This window comes from Meriones unguiculatus, chromosome 6 (genome assembly GCF_030254825.1).
Source record: "Meriones unguiculatus strain TT.TT164.6M chromosome 6, Bangor_MerUng_6.1, whole genome shotgun sequence".
Classification (NCBI taxonomy): Eukaryota; Metazoa; Chordata; class Mammalia; order Rodentia; family Muridae; genus Meriones; species Meriones unguiculatus.
The window spans coordinates 18,635,719-18,658,717 of NC_083354.1; the positions used below are offsets into that span (position 1 = coordinate 18,635,719).

General features: G+C 41.2%; 1 protein-coding gene across 2 annotated transcripts; it reads right to left on the bottom strand.

The window, feature by feature from the left end:
• Window positions 1-158: 158 nt before the first annotated feature.
• Bnip2 (BCL2 interacting protein 2) lies at window positions 159-21,920 on the bottom strand. Of its 2 annotated transcripts, XM_021634378.2 has the most exons (11): window positions 21,711-21,920; window positions 16,392-16,498; window positions 15,767-15,834; window positions 14,461-14,637; window positions 12,517-12,693; window positions 10,839-10,941; window positions 9,912-10,043; window positions 8,595-8,681; window positions 8,380-8,478; window positions 7,711-7,746; window positions 159-4,978 (listed from the first exon to the last, which is right to left on the bottom strand). In XM_021634378.2, exons 2-11 carry the CDS (start codon window positions 16,439-16,441, stop codon window positions 4,927-4,929), a joined length of 981 nt encoding a protein of 326 aa, XP_021490053.1. In that variant the 5' UTR covers window positions 16,442-16,498; window positions 21,711-21,920; the 3' UTR covers window positions 159-4,926. The 2 variants fall into 2 exon arrangements, with proteins under 2 accessions (XP_021490053.1, XP_021490054.1); XM_021634379.2 differs by lacking the exon at window positions 7,711-7,746.
• Window positions 21,921-22,999: the final 1,079 nt, after the last annotated feature.

Genomic DNA, 22,999 nt, shown 5'->3' on the forward strand with positions numbered 1-22,999 from the left:
TGAAAAAACGTTAATTTTCAAACAAGTTGAACTCATTATCAGTCAAAAGAACTGGAAGACTACACTGCAGGGTTGTAAAGGTCTGATATTTGAAAGGCTTACCAGATAGTTCAGTATAAAAAGTTAACATAACTAAAGATGAAAACAAGGCGCAAATGTATATTCCAACTATTTTATTAAAATGCATTAATGTTGCAGTAATATGTGCATCAAATCAGGACTCATCACTGTGTTCATAACAAGTCAAAGGAAGAGGAAACAGAACATTTTGCAGGCCAGGGCTTCTCATTAACCAGAACCATGCCTGGATCCTACAGACAGATTATCAGACTGCATTCTCACTGAACTGGCAGTACCAGTCAATACATCTACAATCAGCAAAAAGGTCACAGTAAGTTAATTTTGTCTGTCAGCATGTGAGCTCATAATGAAAATACTTTTGAAGTATGAGTCAAAGTGCAACAGTGTCTGATGAACTCTGAATTGTGTTCTATGTGAACAGCACCACAGAGGCTGTGCAAGCCGGCAGTCCTGAACATCAGTATTTCCTAGCTAGGCTTCTGTAAGTAAACAATGAAACAGCTGTTAGGACATCAGCCTTGGGAAGTCTATACTCAAAGGTGCAGTGCAATAGCACAGAGTTTCTGAGTTCTCTTGTAAAACTGGATATACAAATACACAAATGCTTCAAATTCCAATGCTTTAAACTATTGTAGGAACTCTTAGGCAGCTATCTGAAATAGCTGAGTATCATTTTTAAACTAATCTGAATGCCCTGTGTTGCTCCACCACCATTCCTAAATCCAGGGCAGCAATCTGGGTTGTCCTGGAATCTCCTAAGTAATCTAGACTGGATCCAAACTCCCAATCCTCCTGCCTTAGCCTTCAGGGTTGGAATCAAGGGCACATGCCACCATGCTTGGCTCAAAAACTATTGGTTTTTATCTGATGCTTGATTTCAAGTGTTGTATGTGAATCTCTCATTGCATTTTAAATGTGGTACCACAAGCATTACATATTATATATAATAGCAACAAACTGTCCTATTCAAACTATAGTTACCTTACTGTTCCACATATTAATTTGTTTCAGTTACCATTTAGAATTTTAAAGCTTCACTAATTGCCTTCTGCTGATCTGATTCTGAATTCATTCACTTTCAGAAGGGGAGCTGAAGGTGAAGAGCTCCTTCAACAGATCATTTTGTACTAGCTTAGAAGACTGGGCACACAGTGCCCTGGCGCTCTACGAGTTCTTGATGGTCTTAGCAATGCTCACTACACAATTGCCATTCCCTAGTATAGGATAAATTCTCACTAGCACAAGTGTTGTTACCCTGTTAAATACATGGATTTTTCTTATGCCAGCTCTCTGAAATTTGATCCATTTCTGAAATATCTAAGGAAAACAGGGAGATGGGGAGTGGGGGAGACACACAATAAAACCAGAGCAGAATGGAGTGGCCACCTCTGTAGTCAACCATCTCTGTGTATGTGATCTAACAGTGTTAACAATTTTCCACCCTCCCCCACCTTTGGTTTTTTAAGACAGGTTTCTCTATGTAGCCGTGGCTGTCCCACTCTATATAGACCAGGCTGTTCTCAAACTCACGAGATCTGCTGGCCTCTGCCTCTTAAGGGTTGGGATCAAAGGTGTGTACCACCACCAAACAATTTTCTATTTATAACACAGGACAAAGAATGCCAAAGCTACTGTGACCTTTCATATAGATCTACCAATTCTATCAAGAAACTGGCCTGCTCTACATGTATCCTAGAGCTAATTCCCAACACTTCTACATGAGATTGTTTCTTCAAATTCCCTGAGCACTCACATAAATGGCTGCAGTGACATGACCCAAGTCCTCTGGAAGAATACTGTCAAGGAGCTGGTGAGGTTAAATCATGACTCTTGACACAGAAGCCAACATTAACGTTCACCAATTGTGAAGGGTGGTATTGGCTTTCAACTTGGACACTGTAGCTGCTAAGCCACTGTTCAGACCTGTTTCTGTCTGAAGAAGCAAAGGACAGGAGAACAAGATTATCATCACAAGGGCCATCAGCAGCTTCCTTTTCAACCCTCACCTTTTATGATCTGTTCTCTGTAGCTATAGGAAGTGAAACCACCCACTGCTGTACAGAGTACTTTCCTTAGGAGGGACACTTCTGGTGGTATGTGGTTGACAGTTGAGTCTATCTGTAATGGCCCCTTTTCTTATTTATCTCTGCTTGGCACCACACTTGCTGGCACCTCTTCCCTCCTGGAGTTAAAGGCTTCCATGTGGGGCAGACTTCCTGGCTTCCTTTGGTGCTTTTTCAGGAACACAATCAAGCAGAACACAAAACCACATTATTTTCTAAAAAAACTTGACACAAAGGGGGCAACTGGAGCCAAAGTGTAACAGAGACACTGACATAAGTTAAGCCTGTCAAGTTTATCCATGACTTCATCAAAATCAATGAACTATTTTGACTTTTCACTTTAATTAGTAATAAAACATAAAATATGATTCAGGAAGATGCTATATTGTTACCAATTAAAAAAATCAATATGGCTTCTTCTCTAGCCTACTATTTTTCAATCCAGTCTTACATGTATGTTTACATTTACTGAGGGCACATCTCTATACCACATTGTACTCAAGTGCAGGTTAAAGCAGTTTTTCTCATAATTCAAGCGTTAGCACTGTTTCCCTTTTCTTCTTCAGTCAAGAGTTTGCTACGTAGCCCAGATGAGTCTCAAACTTAGAATTCTCCTGTCTCAGACTCCCTAGTGCTTGGCATATGCCATAATACTTGGCTGTCCCTTCTGAATTTTATTCTTTTTTAAGATTTAGTTTGTGTGTGTGAGCGAGAAGTGGGTGCACCTGCAGGTGCCCAGAGGCCAGAGAGTGCATCAAATCCCGGCACCATGATTACAGGCAGGCATGGGAACTAAACTTGGAAGCGCTCTACCAACCAGAGCCAGTCCCTCTTCAACTTTAATGTTCTAACTGAATATAGGCTATATCTATTTTTAAAAAATTTACAAATATAAATACAACTACTTCTGCAAAAAGTAAACACAAGAAAAAGCTGCATATATTGTCTGTATTTTGAAATTGAAGATCAAAGTACTTAATGTGGAAGAAAGCCAACAACAAAGCTGAGCCCATTCTGAGTCAGAGATAGGTGAGGCTTAAGACATTCTACAAGCTACTCATGATTCTTGGGTAAGTTAAGAAGGATGTCTATGGAGCTATGTAGCCCAGGGTGACCTTAAACTTCCAGAGCTCTGTCAACCCCTGTCTCCTAAGTTTTGGGATTAAAGACACAAGTCACCATGGCTGGCTCTATACAGTTATTCTCAAGATTTCCTTCACCAACACAGTCAAATGGTTCTGGCTCAATGTACTGCAATGACACTAGTGCAAGATCTGCCTTGAGTGTTAGATCCAGGCTGAGAGGTCGTGGAGGAATGTTTTACCCAGAGTCCTCAGGCTTGACTGTAACTAGTTTAACTTAGCAGGTCAAATTTATGCCTGAGAAGGACAAAAGCATAAATAAAAATTCCCTTTTGCAATAGAAGTTTATGTCAAACTGACAATGGTGAAGGACATGTGTTCAGCTTGGGATGGCATAACCCAAGCTTACTTCACATCTGCTTCAATTCTGTTCTGATAGGTCACTCTTGTTAACTGCTTACAGAAAGGACTAGGTGGTGTGAAGCTGACACAGGGACTGATACACACAAGCTGATAGGCCGGGCAAGTTCAGTTTAGAATGATTTTGTAGGAAATTAAACCCTGCTTGGAGGCACAAATAATATTTATTTCAATGTTCAGTCAAGGTCCTTAACCACATGAAATAAAGGCTTCCATACAGCAAATGTCATCCTGAGCACACACCACCAGTGCTTCGATACTCACAGAATCGACCCACGTACAGCACTGTCACACCATCCAACAGCATGTGAACACCTATCTGCTTAGGTCAAATACCACTGCGGTCAAATAACTGACGAGGGAGTACTCTGGTCAAGTGCCCCAGCATGAGAGCACTTCAAAAGCAGCCCGTCTGCTCTACAGACGAAGCTGACCATCAACTCTCATCATGGCCTCTGCAACACCTCACAGCTTCACACACATGAATGCAACTCACTTCACACTAGTTTGCACATCCTGAGAGTTTCCTTTCTATCTTTCTTTTCCTCTTTTTTAAAACAGTTCTGACTTTGGGTAAAATAAAATGTCCCTTATATACATATATACAAAACTAACTACTAGCTTCTTGACATCTCTGGTTCTGGTTCTAACACATCTTTAGAGAGGCAAGTTGACCTGCCTGCACTTCAGCCACATTAAGAAGCAATGTGCTTTGAGGTGAGGAGAGGCGTGGGCCACCACTCCTGATCAGATCACATGCACGACCTTAGGTACCTCTTAGTGCCAGTTTCCACGTCCCTGCCCCAGCCTAAGTCACCCAGAAAACTATCCAACCATTTACAAAAAACAAAGTCTTACATGGACTTTACATTTAAAATTGTGATCTTATTTATCTGTATATTCTTCCAAGAGATAAGGTACACACTAAAAAATATTGCCCCGACATAAAAATATATATATTATTTCTTTCCTTTGTCATTTATGTATATAAATACTTTACTGAAGATGCATCATTCAAATAAACAAATGCAAAATTGCTTTATATAAAGTGTAGTTCTCTGCTATTTAGCAATATAAAATGATTACAATATAATTAGTCATTAAAGAGCTAAATTCAACAATTGCAAACCATGACAATGGCAAACATTCCCTTGTTACAAGAGTCCATTTGGAAAGAAGTCAAGTAAATGTAACCGACTGCATAAAAACGCGAGCCATGAGTGCACCGCGACGCACTACAGCCCCGCTTGCCCGGCGCTCTGTCTTGTCTGGGCAGTAACTTACTGCTCACTTTTTGGTGGTTCTTGTTTTCCGTTAAGCTCTTGATCAACTCTGTTCAATGAAAAACACAGCTAATTAAAAATAATCATGACACTGGCAACTGGATGACTTCTTCCTGCAAATGACTACTTTTAGCACAGATTATTCTGTTAAAAAAAAAACAAAAAACAAAAACCAAAGCATTGCAAACAAAGCAAATACAGTAGAAAGAAAATCAAACAAACAATTCCCAAAAGAAACAGAATTTTTCGAAGCAACAGGACATTGACAAAGATACAAACACTGTCACTATTTCTTTAAAGACTACAGGATACTTTATGTTCATAGCCATAAACATCCTGAGAGCTCATGACTTATATTTCCACTACAGCAAGAAGTTCAGTGGGTAAGACTGTGGAGAGAAAATGAACTCTCAAAAATGATTGTTAATGGAAATGTAAATGTGTCACTCAGGTTACCAACTGAGTAACAGTTAACTCAGTTTATTCAGTTTACCAACTGAGTAAAATGTTAATTTAAAATTAACATTTTAAATCCAGAACCAACCTGTGTATTACAGAATGGCAACTATTTTCTGGAATTCACTGAATTTATTTTGAAAGCAAGCCATATGGACTCAACATTCAGAAATACCTCTGTGAGTTAAAAAAACAAACAAACAAACAAACAAACAAAAAAACCAAAAAAACCTCACTGGATAAGTGGTGGGTTGGCCAGAGGTCCTAGCAACATTTAGTCATGTGGGGATGAAAAGATAATGTGACCCCAGCACTGACTCTTCACAGTAGTTTCAACAGCTGCTGTGGGATATATAAGTCACACTGGTGCAGAGCAGGAAGGTACTTTCCATACCTGTTTCCATTCCTGTGATCACCTGAATATTTGTCAATTAAAGTAGAAAGCCCTGGTCTGTTGTAAAAACGTATATTATGTGGGTATCAAAGATTAGATACAACCCCGTTACGGCCTATAATATATAGCCAATCTTTCAAAATATGAACTATTACTAAGAAGTTATTGTAGGCACTGCTGGAACCTGCCTGTCCACATGATACCATGTTGCAGAAAGAAAACAGGTAAAACATTTAGAAGGACTATACTTCAATCCTTAGTTCCTACCAAACACTGGGAACACCGCCATCTCGGGTTCCACCTAACACACCGATGCCACATCTACCACCCCCCAAGTTTTGTTTTAAACATATTTCTGTATTTAGAGCTAACTGGAAAAACAAAACCAAAACCCAATCTCAAACCAACTTTTCAATACTAAAGAAAATTTTGTAAGAATTAAATGCCGAATGCTGTGTAATGACTTTACTGAGGACTGAACACAAGCCAAAGGGGGAAAAAACCCAAGAAAAATTAGTGAACATATATTAAGGAAAGGTGAGAAAGCAAAAGGATTATAGGGAGGAACACCCAAGATGAAATAATGTGACAGGTTTCAAACAATGAAAATAAAACATCAGTTTCACTTTCTTTGTAATGCCTAAATTATTTCTAACAGTTCATTAAATACTAAAACCTTTTAAAAGGATATTACCAGCACAGTTCCTCGACAGAAGCAACTTCTGTTTGTTTCTATTGTTTTTGACAAACTTGTTTGTTTTCTGTCTCTGGCCCCACCCACTTCCCGAAATTTTCTATGTAAACCAGGTTGGCCTCTGCCTCTCATGGGCTGGGATTAAAGAAGTTTGCCAGCCCGACACCTGGAAAGTCATTTTGAAGTCTAGGAGTTAGGTGGCTTCAAATTACTGGACACTTATTGATGATATTTTGAGTTTCATCTACTTGTCAGGCATAGACACAGAACTACCAAGAGAGGAGGGCAGAGCCCATTACCTAAGGCACTGCTTACATCACACAGTGAATATTGGTTAAACTCCAGAGTGCCACACACAAATAACTCTTATGTGGCTACCTGAATTCTTACCAAAAGAATCAAAGTGTTCAAAATGTTCTAACTGGTCCCACAGATGGTTAAGTAACACGTTTAAAACAAAATCTACTAACAGATGGGTAGAGAGCCACAACCTCACATTTGGACACTGAGGCAGAAGACAGAGAGAGAAGTCAGCCTAGGCTACGGAGGAAGCCCATCTCTAAAACAAAACCAAAACCGCAAAACTAAACCATGAATAAATTAGGCCCAAGGCCTATACTTTTCTAATATATAACAGTAAACTATTTTATACTCTGCCTTTCATCTTTATACTAAGACATTAACAAATGAAAGGTTGTTACACTCAAAGCAAAAGTGTTCAATATTAAATTCACGTGGAAAGCAGAGTGTATAACTGTTAAATGGTACACTGGATTTTAGGTATTGTATCACATGTAGAGTTTGACTGGTTAGCAGGCTATTTAATTTAAGCATATAAAGAAAATCAATGTTGGTTAGCCAAAGAACATATGCACTGTAAATATAACTGTCGACCTGGAGGGAGTAAGCTATTGCTGGAAAATGTCTGTAGACCTATTTCAAATGCGGAATGGTCTTCAAAGGCCAGGGATTTTAAGCAGTGCTCCAGTCATTTCCCTGGGTGCTGCTTCAGTATTGAGACCAGTACACAGACAGGAGGGGCTCTGAAGCCTAATGGGCATTAAGACGCTCACACTGAGCAGAAGGAAGTTGTAGTTTTCCCTGTACTGGGGGCTCTGGGTGACATTTATATTTACAAATGCTGTTCTGTTTGCAAGCTAACCAACCAGCAGCAGGGTTAGTCTGTGCGATGCGAATCGACTAGTCTAGATGCAACCCAGTCAAGGTGTGCATGTACCTTTTTTGTCTCTTTTTAAACTTTTCTTCTTCATACCTTGGTAGGGAAGAGTTATTTCAGTAAATGCACATTATGAGATTAAAATAAAAAAGATTGAAAGTGTAACTGTGCAGGCACATGTATGACACACTAACATTTAACATGATGTAGAGAATAAAAACTGACTTAGTCAACTTTGGATACAGTGAAGCCTAAACGCTGAGAACAACAGAAAGAGAAACACCCTCCTGCGCTACAACACTGCGATGCCAAGTGTTTGCATCCACCGCCTCACCAAGTCCTTAGAAGGCAGGTGGACCTGAACTGTGAAACAGAAGTCTAGTCTTTGGAAAATTCAGCAATTCATTTCTTTAGCAATGTGAGTTCTTTCAGTAACATGATAAACTCATTCCATCTGGGAGAGTGATACGTCAAGAAGAGAAGTTACTCGCAGGCCTGGTCCTTCAGGAAGTCATCTGTCAGACTGTAAACAGCACTTAACATATAGGAAGACTCATGTCCAGCAATCCCCTCTAGTAATGTAAAAATGGTACTGAATGCAGAAGGTGTGGAAGACAGTTTCTTCTTCCACTTCTTAGTTACAAACCCCTATATTCTAGAATATAGTACCAAGCCAAAGCACCCCTCTTGCAGAAACAGGAACACAATGAAAGCAGGGTAGAAACGTACTGTTTGATGCATTCTGGTATGCCAACATACTCCATGGGAACAAGCTCTGCCAGTTCTGCCAAATTAAAGACGTATCTAATTTTCTGACTGAATTTTGAACTAGGGAAGAAAACACAAACAATTATCTGAGTACTTTTGACACATTAAACTGACATTTCAATTCAAGGAACTCTTTTTTTTTTTTTTTTTTTCTTTAAAGGCGTCCAGAAAATTACCTGATAAATGGTCTTGTAACAGCCAGAAGTGTTCGGATAAACCAAGAGGGGTGGACAATGATTAGAGATTTTAGGTTTTTCCTTAGTCTGCAGATAAAAAGAAAAAAATATTATAGAAATTCCTACAAATTGTAGCACAAAAAGTTAAACATCAACAAGTACATGCAAGTTTGTACAAAATCAATGAAAAAGCAGTCATCATAAACTTTTATGTAGGTGTAACACCTCTAAATACAAGAAAATACATTCTTTAGCTCTAAATATCTCTTCTATGTTGTGAAATTAACATCATTTATTTGGTCAAATTCATGTCTTAGTTGGCCTGTTTTCAAATGTCCCCTAGCATATATACTGATCCAGCAGGAAAAGAACTGACACTGAACATAAAAGTAAACCATTCTTTCTGTTCTAGGGAGGAACTGGCATTTGTTTCTAATACCATGAAAAGCACTGACTTGTAAGGACGGGGCAGACAGAACCAAAGGAGTGAGCATAGGAGTCAGAAACAACCATGCTCTTGAGACCTAAAGATCTTCACTAAAACGTAAAAGCCTCTTTTTACGTGTTTGTGTGTGTGTGTATGTGTGTGTATCACAAAGGACAGCTAACATACTTGCATTTAAAGGAAACTTATTATCAGGTCTGAGTAAGCCACTTGAATCAGCTAAGGCAAATGACTCTCAAGAGAATGCACTTCTAATGTTTGCTCTGAAAAACTCTAGCTGGGCTAGTGTCTTTAAGAAACCAGAGAGTTGGGGAGATAGCTGGTACATTAAGTGCCTATGTGTATGCATGGGACTTGGGTCCATTCCCCAGAACTCACATAAAAAAAGAACTCTTTTGTGTTCCAAAAGAGAACTCTCTAGACACTGGCTTATTAGCTTAGTCAGTAGGTCCAAGTCTTACTCAGCACTTGTCTCAAAAAACAAAGTGGACAGACAGCACCCGAGTAAGAAGCTTAGGCTGAACCTTGGCTTCCACACAGAACTTGTGCACCTGTACCGACCCACAATACAGTAAGCAGCACAAGGACATTCTCCACCCTTTTTCAAGATGACTATTAAGGAGCGTGCTTCACATGGCCTAACAAAGAATGGGGAGCAATCTTGTGCGTCTTGAATAATTAAAGTCAGTCTCACTAAAGCAGACGGACTCAAGTTATTCTCCATGACAGTGTACAATGCCATCTTTAGAAAATAAAAACATCTAGCAAGTGATAAGCACAACTGACGAAACTGGTATCTTTAAATGGCAGCAGAAAGTATGTATTAATCTAACAGAACTACTGTAAAAATCAGTCAGCCAAGTCTACATCACCGTCTATCAATTTGCTGGTAGCATCTCCTGAGCCATCCCAGACTGGGCATCTTCCTTCGAGTTGTCGCACCATTTAAGTAAATGATCATGTAGTTCTCTGCTACCAAAAGCTCTAAAGTGCCAATAACATATCTATAAAAACAAATTAAGTACATGTCTTAAACATCACCATTCAGAACTGACCTAGGCTCCCAAATTAACACAGTTCCTGTCCTTCTTCCACAATGAGAGCAAACAGCCATGATGTGACCGTTTCAAAGTCATACCAAATCTATACAGACCAAATGACACTGAGTGTGGTAAGACAAAGGTGGGACAGGGGCATGGCACAGACTGCTTGAGAGCTTCACAGTAAACAGTGAAAAACTGCACCAAGCTGACAAAGGGAGTGACTATGGAGACGAAAGAAAACCTTGTCAGCTCACTACCTGGAGCCCCCAGGGACATATGTAATTTTGAGATGGTCAGTTACCTTTTTAAACAATGTGTTCCCAAATAATAAAGCTGGAACACGTAATCTATACAAATTTTAAAATGCAATTTTTTTCTAGTGAGCTCTAAAATAGTTTCATAATACAAAAGGGTAAGGACCTGGGGCCTCCGAAACAGGGTGACTTGTCTATTTTGTTACTGCTGTAGCCTGACCGGTGTCTGCACATGCCAGGCTGGTGCAGTCACTGAGCTGAACCCCCAGTTTATTTTGAGGCAAGGTCTCACTAAGTTGCCCAGGTTGATTCTAACCTTGATCTGTATGTAGTCTGGACGGGCTGTCAACTTGTGATCCATCTTCCCCCAACTGTCCAAGTAGCTGAGATTATTGTCCTGTACCATCAAGGCAGATTCTTTCTAGTTTTTACAAGACTTGCATAGACTATGAGTCTAACTAGCTCCGAATTCTGTTCAAACATCTTGTTAAGACATACTTACTTAAAGAGATTGTCCATCAGGTATCTATAGTTAGGCTGACCACTTTCAGGCATAAAACAGACAGCAAATACAACAATGGCATTTAAACCATCCCCATAATAGCCTGAAAAGAAAAAAGAGGGGGAAAATCTTTTACTTTTTACTCTGAAGGATTATAATTTTTAATTGTGTGTTTGTATAATGAGTGCAGAGCTCCCAGATTAATAAATACTGTAGGGATGACCAAGAGCTGCATCTCACAAAACAAATTAAGTGGGAACAGTTTCATGAGAAAGAAAAGCCCATATGGTCAGTGTGAGGACTTAAAACTATATGGCGTTTTATGCAGCGTGAACTGACTACGAAGATGATGACACTATTTGCACAGCACTCAGGAGATGTCCCATATGGTACAGTCAGATCAGCAGAGTCACAGCTTGCAGTTTCGTAGCTTCCAAGCCTGCTAAGGGAATGAACTATTTCCATGTATCCCATAAATAACATGATCAGTGCGCCACTGAGCTGGGTGAGTTGTGCATGAAGGTAAGTGAAAAGCGGCAGTCAAGTCTAAGCCCCACAAAGCCCAAGGAGGCTCGTGGCAACACTGCAGCACCCCTGGTCACATATCAAACCGCAAACAACGCACACCCAGCATTGCAGTGAATGCACAGATGCAGTTTACTTGGGCAACACACTGTTTAGTGATAGAGAATAAACTAGAGACACAACTTCGATGAAGCTCAGAAGTAGGCTGAATGACAAGTCGTGCACAGAAGTGTGCCCTGTGAGACTAGTCACATGGAATTTCTGAACAGGCTGACTATGTGGCCGCTCTGTTAGGAGTAGTGGCTATTAGAGGGTGAACTCACTAGAAAGGTACAGCGTTTCCTGGAGAAAGTGAAATGTTTGATATGAGCATGGATATGTGTAATATACACGTGATGTTTATACATAACGAGACACACAAGCTTTTGATAAAACTCACCTAAGTGTAACTGCTTGCAAACGATTCATGAAACTAAGTCCCTTTGAGCAGTGAACACACAGGCTGAAACTATTATACTTCTTAAACTTACAGTAAACATATAAAAATAAATTTTAAAAATTATTTGTATGGCGCCCACCCAGGCCATAAGAAAGCATTAGATTCCATGGGACTTTGGACAGTTTCCATGGAAACTGTCTGATTCCATACAGACAGTTGTGAGCTATCATGTGGGCACTGGGGACTGAACCTGGGTTCACTGAGGAATAGCCAGTGCTCTTACTGTTGACCCATCTCTCCAGCTCCTACATAATAATTCTTAGTTGTCCTTTTATCATTTTACTTCAAACCTTTTATAATCCTAGGACTGGAGAGACAGCTCAGCAGTTAAGAACACTGGCTGCTCTTCTAGAGGACTCAGGTCTGAGTCCCAGCAGTCACATGGTCCCTCACATCCATTTCTAACCCCAGTTACAGGAAATCTGATGCCGTCTTCTGGCCTCCATGGAGACATGAGACACACAAGTGGTGGTGTCCAGACATACATATAGGGAAAACACATGCACATAAAAAGTTAAAACAAAATCTTTTATATAAAGATTTTAGAAACTTTTATTTTTCAAAATAAGCTACCATCTCTAAAGGCATTCTCTGACAGCATTTAGATTTTGGCCATTGTATGTAAAGATCCACAGGCTCCTCCCTAGCCCTTACCTCCATGGCTAATAACTTTTTTGTAGGGTTCGATTGCCTTCATGTCCACTCTATGGTCCTGCTCTCCAATCCTGAACATGCGCCAGCGGCGCCCATCGTCTTTCTCTTCTGTGGCTGTGTATTCAGTAACTGAGCCTTTCCTAATGACTTCAGTAGTCTTGGGTTTGGGAAGGTCATCTGTTAAAATAAAAGGCTTTTGAATCACAAATTTATTTACACAATAAAAAATCAAAATTGTATGTTAACCACTTTACTATCTGGATTATTCCAAGTCCTTCTGTATTCTTATTGGTGTCTTGCTGTGCTCCCCAGGTTAGCCTCACACTCATGGGCTCAGGTGATCCTGCCTCAGTCTCCCAGTATCTGGGAGTAGAAGCGCACACCATCATATCCAACTGTTTCCAAAAAATTTTCAGTGTACCAGCTGAAATGATCACCTTTATAACAAAAGGCTTGTTCTTACTTACGGCCAATTTATGTCTTTAAAATAAGTTTACTAAAACTTTCTACTGCCCAATTCAACAAAGCACCAAGTTACAGTGCATCATTTACATCGTGCTTAGGAAAGATAGTCATCAATATCTTACTACAGTAGCCTCGCATGCCTTTCCAGATCTCACTGAGGACAACAGTGTCCGTTAGTGTTACTAACACAGCATACTTGAAGTAACTATCCAAGAGCCAATTGTTTTTTGGTACATACATTAATTATAAAACACTGTAATACAAGATAGAAAGTGGTTAACTACTCAGTGATCATTTTCCACTTGATCAGTTTTATAAAGCAGACACGAACTTCTGAAGAACACATGCAAAAATTTACGTAAATTAACACTAGCCAAAGCACCAATGATTACGTATAATTTATGTTTGCAGATTGCAGTTTAGTTGATTTAAAATGAAGTAATGATTTTCAAAACTTTAGTATGACAGTCCTTACCAAAAGATGGGGGGAGGGGAAACCTACTGCATGTTAGTTGTTTCCAAGACAAAGTTGTTAACGGAAAATATCCTTCCAGGAAATGACTACAGCAGCATTAAGGAGAGAAGAGACAAAACACACAGGCAGAAAACTATTTCAGTGTCTGTATAACATTGCTTCTTACTGGGCTGCTTAATGAACCAGTAAAACAGGGAAGAAAAGATCAAAAGCTACAGAGTGTCACTCTTTATTACCTACTGCTTTTAAGTACACTTTTGTTGCAAAATTCACTTTAAAGATGAAACAAAAAGATTATGAACATCTAAATATTACAATCAACTACTGCCTAATTCTAGAAAGCACACAAAGCAAAACATACACCAATGCCTCCAAACACCAAATAATTAGAATGGCAATGTCGGATGGGAGGCTAACACTCACTACTTCAAGGAGGCAGCGCTACAAGCACAGCCGTTCGATATCTGTTGCTGTTATTTGAGACAGGATCTATGCAGTCCTGGCTATGCAGACTAGACTATCCTAGAACTCAGAGATCTTCCTGCTTTTGCCTCTGGAGTGCTTGGATTAAAGAGATGTGAGGCTGTAGCCCCTTAGGTGTTTTTCAGTATATTCCTTGTATGTCTTAGAGGATCTTTTACCTTGTTGGACTGGCTGACATGAATATACTAGACTATTAGGCAATGCTTCTGAAGCAACTATGAAAAACCAGAACTTCATAATGTTGGGCAAGTAAGGAAAAACAAAACAAAAAAAAATTAAAAGAAAGTTACCCGTATAATCTAGAGTCTTGAAAACTTCAAGTATTTTCAGAATCTTCTATTTTAGTAACAAACTTAGAAACTGCAGAAACAATAATATATTTCAAACAAAATCCTTCAATGGATTTTAGCAGGTTACTGTCTAAAATCTGGCCATTTCCTGCTTTTTCTAAAGAAGAGCACGGTAAAAACTATGTAATATAAACATCCACGGACAAAGCTCATACAAGAACACCAAGTTACCTTCCCACTCAAACTCATCGCTGTTCTCTGATGGGGTGTCTAAGCCTTCCAGGTCAACCTCCCCGCCTTCGTCCACATCATCCGACCACATGGAGCCTTCACTAGGATCCAAAGTCAGGCTGATGTCTGGAGCCATTAGTTTCTTACGGACTTTGTTTCCATTAACTTCTAATGAGCCTGAAATTGAAATCAAAGAACACTGGACTACTCGGATGTTCTAGTTGAAAGAGAAACATTTTAGTCACTTTACTTTTGAGAAAAATATTAAAAGAAAATTCCAAAGCATTAATTCATAAAACTTAGTAGTGATCACTACTGCCATTAAAAAAAAAAAAATGTATCTTTTCATTCTATTTATTTTCATGTGTATGGACGTCTTGCCTGCAGGTATGTCACGTGTATGCAGTGTCTGAGAAGGCCAGAAGAGTTCATCAGATCCCCTGAAACCGGGGTTATAGATTATAAATGGCTGTGAGCTGCAGTGTGGATGCTGAGGATTGAAGCTGGGTTCTCTGCAGGGGCAGCAAGTGTTCTTAACTGCTAGGGCATCTCTCCAGACCTATTTTACTTTTGTTTTTATTGTTTGTGTTTTGAGACAGGATTTCTCTGTGTAACAGCCCTGGCTGTCCTAGAACTTACTTTGAAGATCAGGCTGGCCTCAAGCTCAAGAGATCTACCAGCCTCTGCTTCCCGGGATTCTTCTGCTTGCGTATGTGTGTCTGTAAGTAGGTATATGCACCTGACGACAGTGCCCACGGAGTCCAGATGACACTGGACCCAGGGAATTCTAAATACTGTGAAACATTTGAGGTGGACTTTGAGAATAGCACTGCCTCTTCTTGAAATAATTATTTACAGCTGTATGCAGCGGTGCACCTCCATAATCCCAGCACTCAGGGAGGAGAGGTAGGCAGATCTCTGTGAGTTCAAGGACAGCCTAGTCTACAAAGCAAGTTCAAGACAGCAAAGGCTACACAGAGAAACCCTGTCTTGAACCACCACCCTGGCACTCGACCAAAAAATAAAAATAAAAAATAAAAAATTTACTGTTTCTTTGTCAAAAGATCAAGAATATCCTTTAAACAATAGAAGCAGACTGTATAGTCATTTATTGTTAAATATAGTCTCTTTTGCTCCTTGTAAAAATTTCCAAAATCAAAAGCATATTTTTTTACAAAGTTATATTTCTCAAAGATTCCAAAAATTTGCCCTTTGGCCCCCTCTATCAGAATAAAAGCTCAGACTATTTTGTTTTTCTCTCTCTACAAAGAAATATGCTCAAAAGTAACACAAATTAAGTTCTTACCAGGCTGGCTATCCGGACCAGTTACATCTAGTATATCTGCTTCAATGCTGTCGTCTTCTGGCAAAGGTCTAGAAGACAGACACGCTTTTTAACGCAGAAATTAAAAACAATTCTTGTGAAGTTCAAAGATCCATTAAAAACATCGCTCCCAGTTATTTCTTAAGCTCTACAAATCAGAGTGTGTGTGTACACTGAGGTGGTCAGAAGGTGATCTCAGATGTTCCTTAGTGGCTGCGCTCCATTTGAGACAGCATCTCTCATTGGCCTGGGACTGACCAAACAGCCCAGGCTAGCTGGCCACTGAGCCCAGGGATCAGGTCTCCGTCTTCCCAGTGCTCCCCACCATGCTCGGCATGCTGATCACTGTTGCAGACAGCTGATATCCCATTCCTCCAAAAACCTAAGACCTTAGCTTAAAGCACAGCTTCCTAAAACACTGAAGCTGAAATGATTAAAACAAGTATGAAAGATAAGCAGCCGCATACTCAGTGGAAACTAACTCCATCTTCTAGCATCCAGTGATGACTTGTAACCTTCTTTTTAAAGAAACACTCATGAGCTGACATCTCAATAAAGAAATTCTGATGTTTTGTTCCAAATCTGTTTAATAAAAAGTACTGCTCACATTGGAAAATCTTCATCTTGCCATTCTTCTTTCAGCTCCACACCTTCCATTCTCAGCCTGGATTCAATGTCAACTTCCAGCTCCTGGCAATCCAGGCAGCCGAGGTCCTGGGGGAGAAAGATGGAGAGTAGCTTGATTTCCACTTTGCTCTGCTATAAAGGTGCAGCAACCTCCCCTCAAACTGTTCAGTGGTCTGTTTATGAAATCTATTTACCAGGTTGAAACTTGACCCTATCTGTCACAGAATAATAAATAAGCCTTCTGTCCTCTGGACAGGGTGGATTCTAGGAACTACACTAGTAAGCTTCATGTACATGCATCCTCACCAGAGCCCAGTGCTATGCAGTGTTTACTGCTCCTCCTCACCATTCCAAAGTCACTTAGAGTCCACCCAGGAGCTTGTTCCAGTAAATGAATTGTACTAACTTCTGATGTGCTTCCTATTTATACCATGCCTCTTGAGCTCAGTGCTCAAGTTAGCAATGCTTTTATATATGCAACTCTATTTTAACTTAAGCCCCAAAGTTTAATTTTAGTTTTTTCACAGCAACTCACCTTCTGTCTGACAAAATGAAACATTTAAGGTTCAGTATTAAGTCATGAACTGGGGCTCAGTGGTCAGTTCCCAACATCCACACGATGGCTCACAACCACCTGAGACTCCCACTTCAGGGGGACTACACATCCTCTTTTGACCTTCAAGAGCATGGCATACAATTGGCACACAGACACGTTAACAAAACACTCACACATAAAAGATGAACGTTTAAAAAGTCAGCATGATCAATCTGTAAAAAGTATAACAAACAGCTGACAAATTACTGAAGCAAGAGGTACACTGTGATATAAATGAGATTCAACTCATTTACACTAGAGCAAGTTACGGCACTAATGCACATTTCTCCCTGTATCTCTGCAACATGCTCTTGCCCTGTAGTCTTGGCTGTCTTCAAACTTGTGACCTTTGGTCCCAACCTCCCGAGTTCTGGGACTACAGGCATGGGCTGGGGTTCTTAGCTTCATAAGAGCCACAGAGCATAACTGAAACTACAAAAATAAACAAAATAAAACAAAGTGGTAGCAGTGGTAGTTCCATGTGGTTGGCAGAGGAGAGAGGGTAGCATGCCCACCGTTCACGCACTCTTCTGCACTGTTTGATTTTTTTTTTTAAATCTATGTACATATCACTTTCAAAACCAAAAACTTTCTAAGTAAACAGGAACCATTCACATTTATTTCAAATGATATTCTAAAAACAACCTCAAAGGAAATGAAATCCTTGAAGTGTTAAGACATTTTCTTCCTCTGACGACTAGAGGTCTCTACCTTCCAGGTTGAGTACTTACACTTGGGGAGGTCTCAAAGGGCTTACATTTTTTGTCAATCTGTTTATTAGTACAGAAGAAAGGTAAGCGGCCAACTTTCTGTCGCTGAACTACTTTCTGAGTAAACAGCCAGGACAGTCCCTGCGGTCTCGCCCACCTCTCTGTTGGGGGGGGGGCGAGGACAATATTCTGAGTGTCTGTTTTAAATAACCAGGAAAAAACAATTTTCAGAAATAACAGCAGAGACTGATAGTCGCAATCCATATATTAATCTCAGCACAATGCTCGGCACATTACAGGCTTCACCACCGAAGACACACACCGTTTGGCAAACATATGCTCAACCCCGAAGCTTATTTTGCTTTCCGAACTATATAAACAGGATTTCTGTTATGAGCTTCCCCTAAAAAATGTTACGAAAATACTTTGTGAGAACATAAATACACAATATAAATTACTGTTGATAAAATTATTCTTTGATAAAAGAAATATTTCTCTTGTGAAATACCTCTTAATTGCTTTATTGCTTGAAAAATAACTCCTTCAAAATTTTGGGATGGAAGCTCAGGTTTGCAATCCCAGTGCTCTGAGGCCTACGCAAGAGGTTTACTATGGGTTCCAGACTGGCCTGGGCAACATAGCAGTCTTAAAAAAATTAAAACGAAACAAAAAAGAGCTATTTAAACACAGGCTTGTGATCCCAGCTGAATGTTCAAGGCCAGCCTGAGCCTCTGAGAAAGACCCTGTCTTAGAATAAAGCAGGAAAGTGGGGCTAGGGCGGGGGCTGGAACTGGGAGCCTGCCCTAGGTTCAATTCTCAGCATTACTAGCAAACATAGAAAGCCCAAGTCCTTGAGCCCTTGGAGCCAACTTCCTCAACTGAACTCGAAGAGTTCTCAGTCATGTGATGTTCACACATCTCCACACACTGCCACGGATTTTTAGTTATGGGAACAATTATCTAGGCTGGTTAAACAAAGGGACAGGCAGAAACAGAGACTAACTTCACCATTTCACCAAGAACTTTGGGGGCAGCAGACTAGGTAGATAAAAGCAAACTCAACAATTGAGTTCTGTTCTTGGAAGCACTTTATCAACCAGGCAGCTGTAGGAACAGGAAACTACAAGAAAGGAGCTGAAATAAGTATAACCGCTCTAGAGGGAATCCGGATGCCTGACTCACAAGGCTGCTGATTTTCCAGTTTTGCTTCTGGAACTTTAAAATGTTAGAATAGGGAAATAGAACTTTGATACACTACTTGTCAAAATAATGAACTTTCACAGAAATAATCTGACATTTCGATAGCTTGGTAGCACATCTTCATGTCTGTGGCAGTCATAATGAAACCAACAGCTTTGACCCTAGTCAGGTTAAAAATCAAAGATGATGAGTTCCTCCTTACACAACTTCAGAGGGAAGGTGTAAACCCAACCAAGCGGGAGAGGGGAAAAGCCACAAGCAGTTTAGGAAGATGAGCAAAATTAAGAATTAGGATCCTGTTCTGACCTACATCGGCTGTGACTGACAGCTCTCCACACTAACTTCACTATCACAGCATGTAAATACTGCTGCTGGAATAGGTACACATAACCGCTGTGCTCGCTGAAGCCAAAACAAGGGGCAGGCCAGTACTCACATAAAAGGTTCTGCTCCACTTATTTTCATTTATTATCGACAGCCTATATGCCATGAAGATCAACAACAAAATGCCCAGGAAAATCCTTTACACTTGCTTCTCACTGTTCCCAAAGGTTCGATCATATCCTCTTAAAGTCATCTTCTCAACACACACTGGAGCACACAAGCAGTGGGTGGGTTAGAGAGTTGTGCTTTGGTAGGAGAGTGGAGGTTGGAGAACAATTTGCAGGCATGGTTCTCTGTCCACTTTAATTTGAGACAGGGTCTCTCTTCTACTTTTTCTGCTACCAGGTAGCTGTCCATAAACTTCAAGAAGATTCTCTTGTTCCTCCTCCCATCTTGCCATAGCACTGCTGGGATTACAGGTTGCTTTTAATGTAGGTTCTGGGGGTCAAACTCAGGGGTTTAGGCTTTCTAGGCAAGTGCCTTTACTGGATGAGATAACTTCCCTATGCTATCATGTAGGTTTTTCAAGAATAAAATGAAAGGCTTCTACAAAAATATTCACCCACTCACACACACAATTAACAAACGAGAATGGTGCTAACTTTTCTCAAAATTGTGAAAACATAGCATAGGATAAATACACATCTACAAGAAAACATTTATTAAATTATCAGTATGCAGAAGGTATTGGAGATGTGTTGACACCTTTAAATAGATTAAACCCTAACACCTGATCTCTACCAGTCTGATATAAGCTGGTTGTAATATGAAGTTAGCACTATCTATACTATTACTGTCTTGCTTCATAGGATGTAAGCTTAACAATAGACCTGACTACTGTCAGCCAAAGCCACTCTTGGGTCCAGAGAGACATAGTTGTTTGTTCTCAGATGCCCTCTTAGAACAAACAGAACCACTGTCCCAAAGCTAACCATTTTTATACTCATTAATAACTAATGATTAGTTACTGCTTCAGCTGACCAACAAATGTGTGAGAAAAGAATGTGATGTTATTAGCTCTTTATCTTAGACAAGAGGCAAAAGACAGACATGCATCTTGATTCCCAGATCTACAGCAAATCTGTCTCCGCAAACACTTAGGTCTGTAAAACCAGATTTGGTTATACTTAGTATCAAAGGTACTGTAATGCTTGAAGATATATAACTATGTTGGTTTATGGTAACTTAGTTCCTACTCCTTGCGCGCGCCGCACGCGCACACACACACACACACACACACACACGTGTCCCACTTCCTAGTTCAACATCAAGCTACAACTAGAAAAGACCTGAATACTAAGAACGGCATTTAGGGGGGAAACCCCAAAAGGGTAAGAACCAAGCAAAAAATGTGAAAGGTAATGAAACATTGGTAACTTCACTAGATAACTTCAATTCTAACTTTGAAGAAACATCCATTCATGAATTTCCGAGTTTCTACAAGTGAGGGCTAGAGGGATGGCTCAGTGGTTAAGCAGGCTTGCTGCTCTTCAGTGGACCCTATTTCAGTTCCCACTGTCCATACCTGCTGGTTCACAACAGCCTAAAACGCCAGCTCGGATATCGACGGCAGTCGCCTATACCGAGTGACATAAACACATTAAAACAAACAAACAAAACCCTCCTTTTTTGAGGAAAAAAATTCTACAATTACAGAAGGACTCTAATAAATCTTAAGAAAAAGTTCGTTTCATTCAAGGTGGGAATTCAAGTATTAGGAAAAAAGATCCTAATTAAAATAAAAGTGAGGCTGAAGAAAGCAATACTAAGATGCAATCGCAGATGAAAGCACCAGAAGTACCTTGATAAACACTGCAAAAGCTGAGTCCTCAAAGAGTTCCCAGGACAAAGCAAGTTTCAAAGCAACGTAACACAGATCCAAGTTAAGTTTCTGTTTGAACGTGAACTGACCTAGAGAATTCTTCAGTGGCATCTGGTGCACATAGCAATCCAAAGCATCTCGGACGGTATTTAAATGAAGAGGTTAAGTGTCTGAAAACAAGCAGGCACCGGGCGCGCCCTACCATGGGATGGCACTCAGGAAGGTGCAAGACAGCCCTGATGACTATATGATGCTGTTTGTGTGCATCCATCCCTCAAGGCTATGGGGTGCACTACACGCCCAAGTTTCTTTGTTCTGCTCCCAACTGACGCCGGATAGGAACACGGAACAAACGTGGCTAGGGGAAGCCAGGAACCGGGAGGTTCCGCCCCAGGCACTCAGCCACAGACGAAAAAGGAAGGGGGCGCGAGAATGGCACCAGCGTCCCAGGCGGGGCGGGGCCCGGCAGCGCTCGGACCCGGAACGCGAAAGCGCTATCCACGGCCGTCGCCCCCGCCTGGCCTCGCGGGTCCTCCCGCAGCCCTCCGGCTGCGTTCTAGCCCGGCCCGCTATCCCGGCCGCGCTCACCCCGGAGGAAGCCGCGGCCCCCTCGTCTTCTTTGCCCCTCCAGGCCGGCGACGTGGGGCTGACGGCCAGGTCGCAGAAAGAGGCGCCGGGCAGAGCCCGCTGCCCTTGGTCGGCGGTAGAGACGGGGCCCAGCGCTCCCCGGCCGTTCGCAGCTGCAGTCCCGAGGCAGCAGCTGACCCGGATTCGATGCGCACGCCCCGGCGGAAGTGACCACCTCCGGACCGGCGCCGGGCGCGGCCGAGGGAGGAAGCGGGGGCGGGGCTTCAGGGGCGGCTCTCCTCTCTGCGCACGCGCCGCCGTGCGAGTTTGCTGTCTAGCAGGCTGAAGCCCTGGGTTGTTGCTTGTGGGGCGAGAGGGTGTCAAGCTCTGTCACTTTCTGTAGGGACGTCACCTTGCAGTCTGAAGGGGCCAGTAGTTTCTTTCTGTTTGCCCTTACGTAACTTTACGTTGACTATAATACAAAGTGAACGAAAAGGGGGTGAAAAATATCAGGTGTTTTATGTGGTAGCCAGGTCCTAGAGGAGGCTACTTTGATGGAATTTTCCTATGTGAATCGCCTTACTTTACCGTAGGTGCTTCTGGGAGTAATTAGTCTTCCCTCTTCCTCCCCAGGCTGTCTTGTGGTCGGGGTTGGCCTTGAACTCCTCCTCTGTGTACCTGAAATAACCTTGAACTGATCCTCCTTCCCCAGCCTCCGGAGTGCTGGGATTACCAACATGATTGCTACCACACTGTTTAACGGTGGCAGAGACAGCCTAGGGCTTCCTGCCTGCTAAGTAAGCAAGCCATTCCCTCACCCTTTTGAAACAGCGGTTCTCAACCCCTTTTGCGGAGCAGAGGTCAAATGACCCTTTCGCAGGGGTCGCCTAAGACCATCGGAAATATCAGATATTTGCACCACGATTCATAACAGTAGCAAAATTACAGTTACGAAGTAGCAATGAAATAATTTTATGGTTGGGGGTCACCACAACATAAGGAACCTGTATTAAAGGTGGCAGCGTTAGGAAGGTTTAGAACCACTGCTTTAATACATGCTTTTCCCAATTACTTGTGGGTACTATCTTGACACACACACAAAAAAGTCAATAAATGTAAAATATTCCAAGAGCGGTAGCGCACACCTGTAATCCCAGCCCTTGGGAAGGCAGAAGCAGGCAGATATATGTGAGTCGAGGCCAGCCTGGTCTACAGAGCGAGTCCAGGACAGCCAAGGCTACACAGAGAAACCCTGTCTTGAAAAAACAACCAATCCACAAAATAAGCGTAAAATATTGTATTATCACAGC

What these genes read in the sequence shown, in the direction of transcription:
- Bnip2 (XM_021634378.2), bottom strand. Translation starts at nt 16,441, where the DNA reads ATGGAAGGTGTGGAGCTGAAAGAAGAATGGCAAGATGAAGATTTTCCA. An exon ending in CGATGAGTTTGAGTGGGAAG is followed by an intron (nt 12,694 to 14,460) that starts GTAACTTGGTGT and finishes TTATTTTAACAG; the next exon opens with ATGACCTTCCCAAACCCAAG. An exon ending in CTGATGGACAATCTCTTTAA is followed by an intron (nt 10,044 to 10,838) that starts GTAAGTATGTCT and finishes TTGTTTTTATAG; the next exon opens with ATATGTTATTGGCACTTTAG.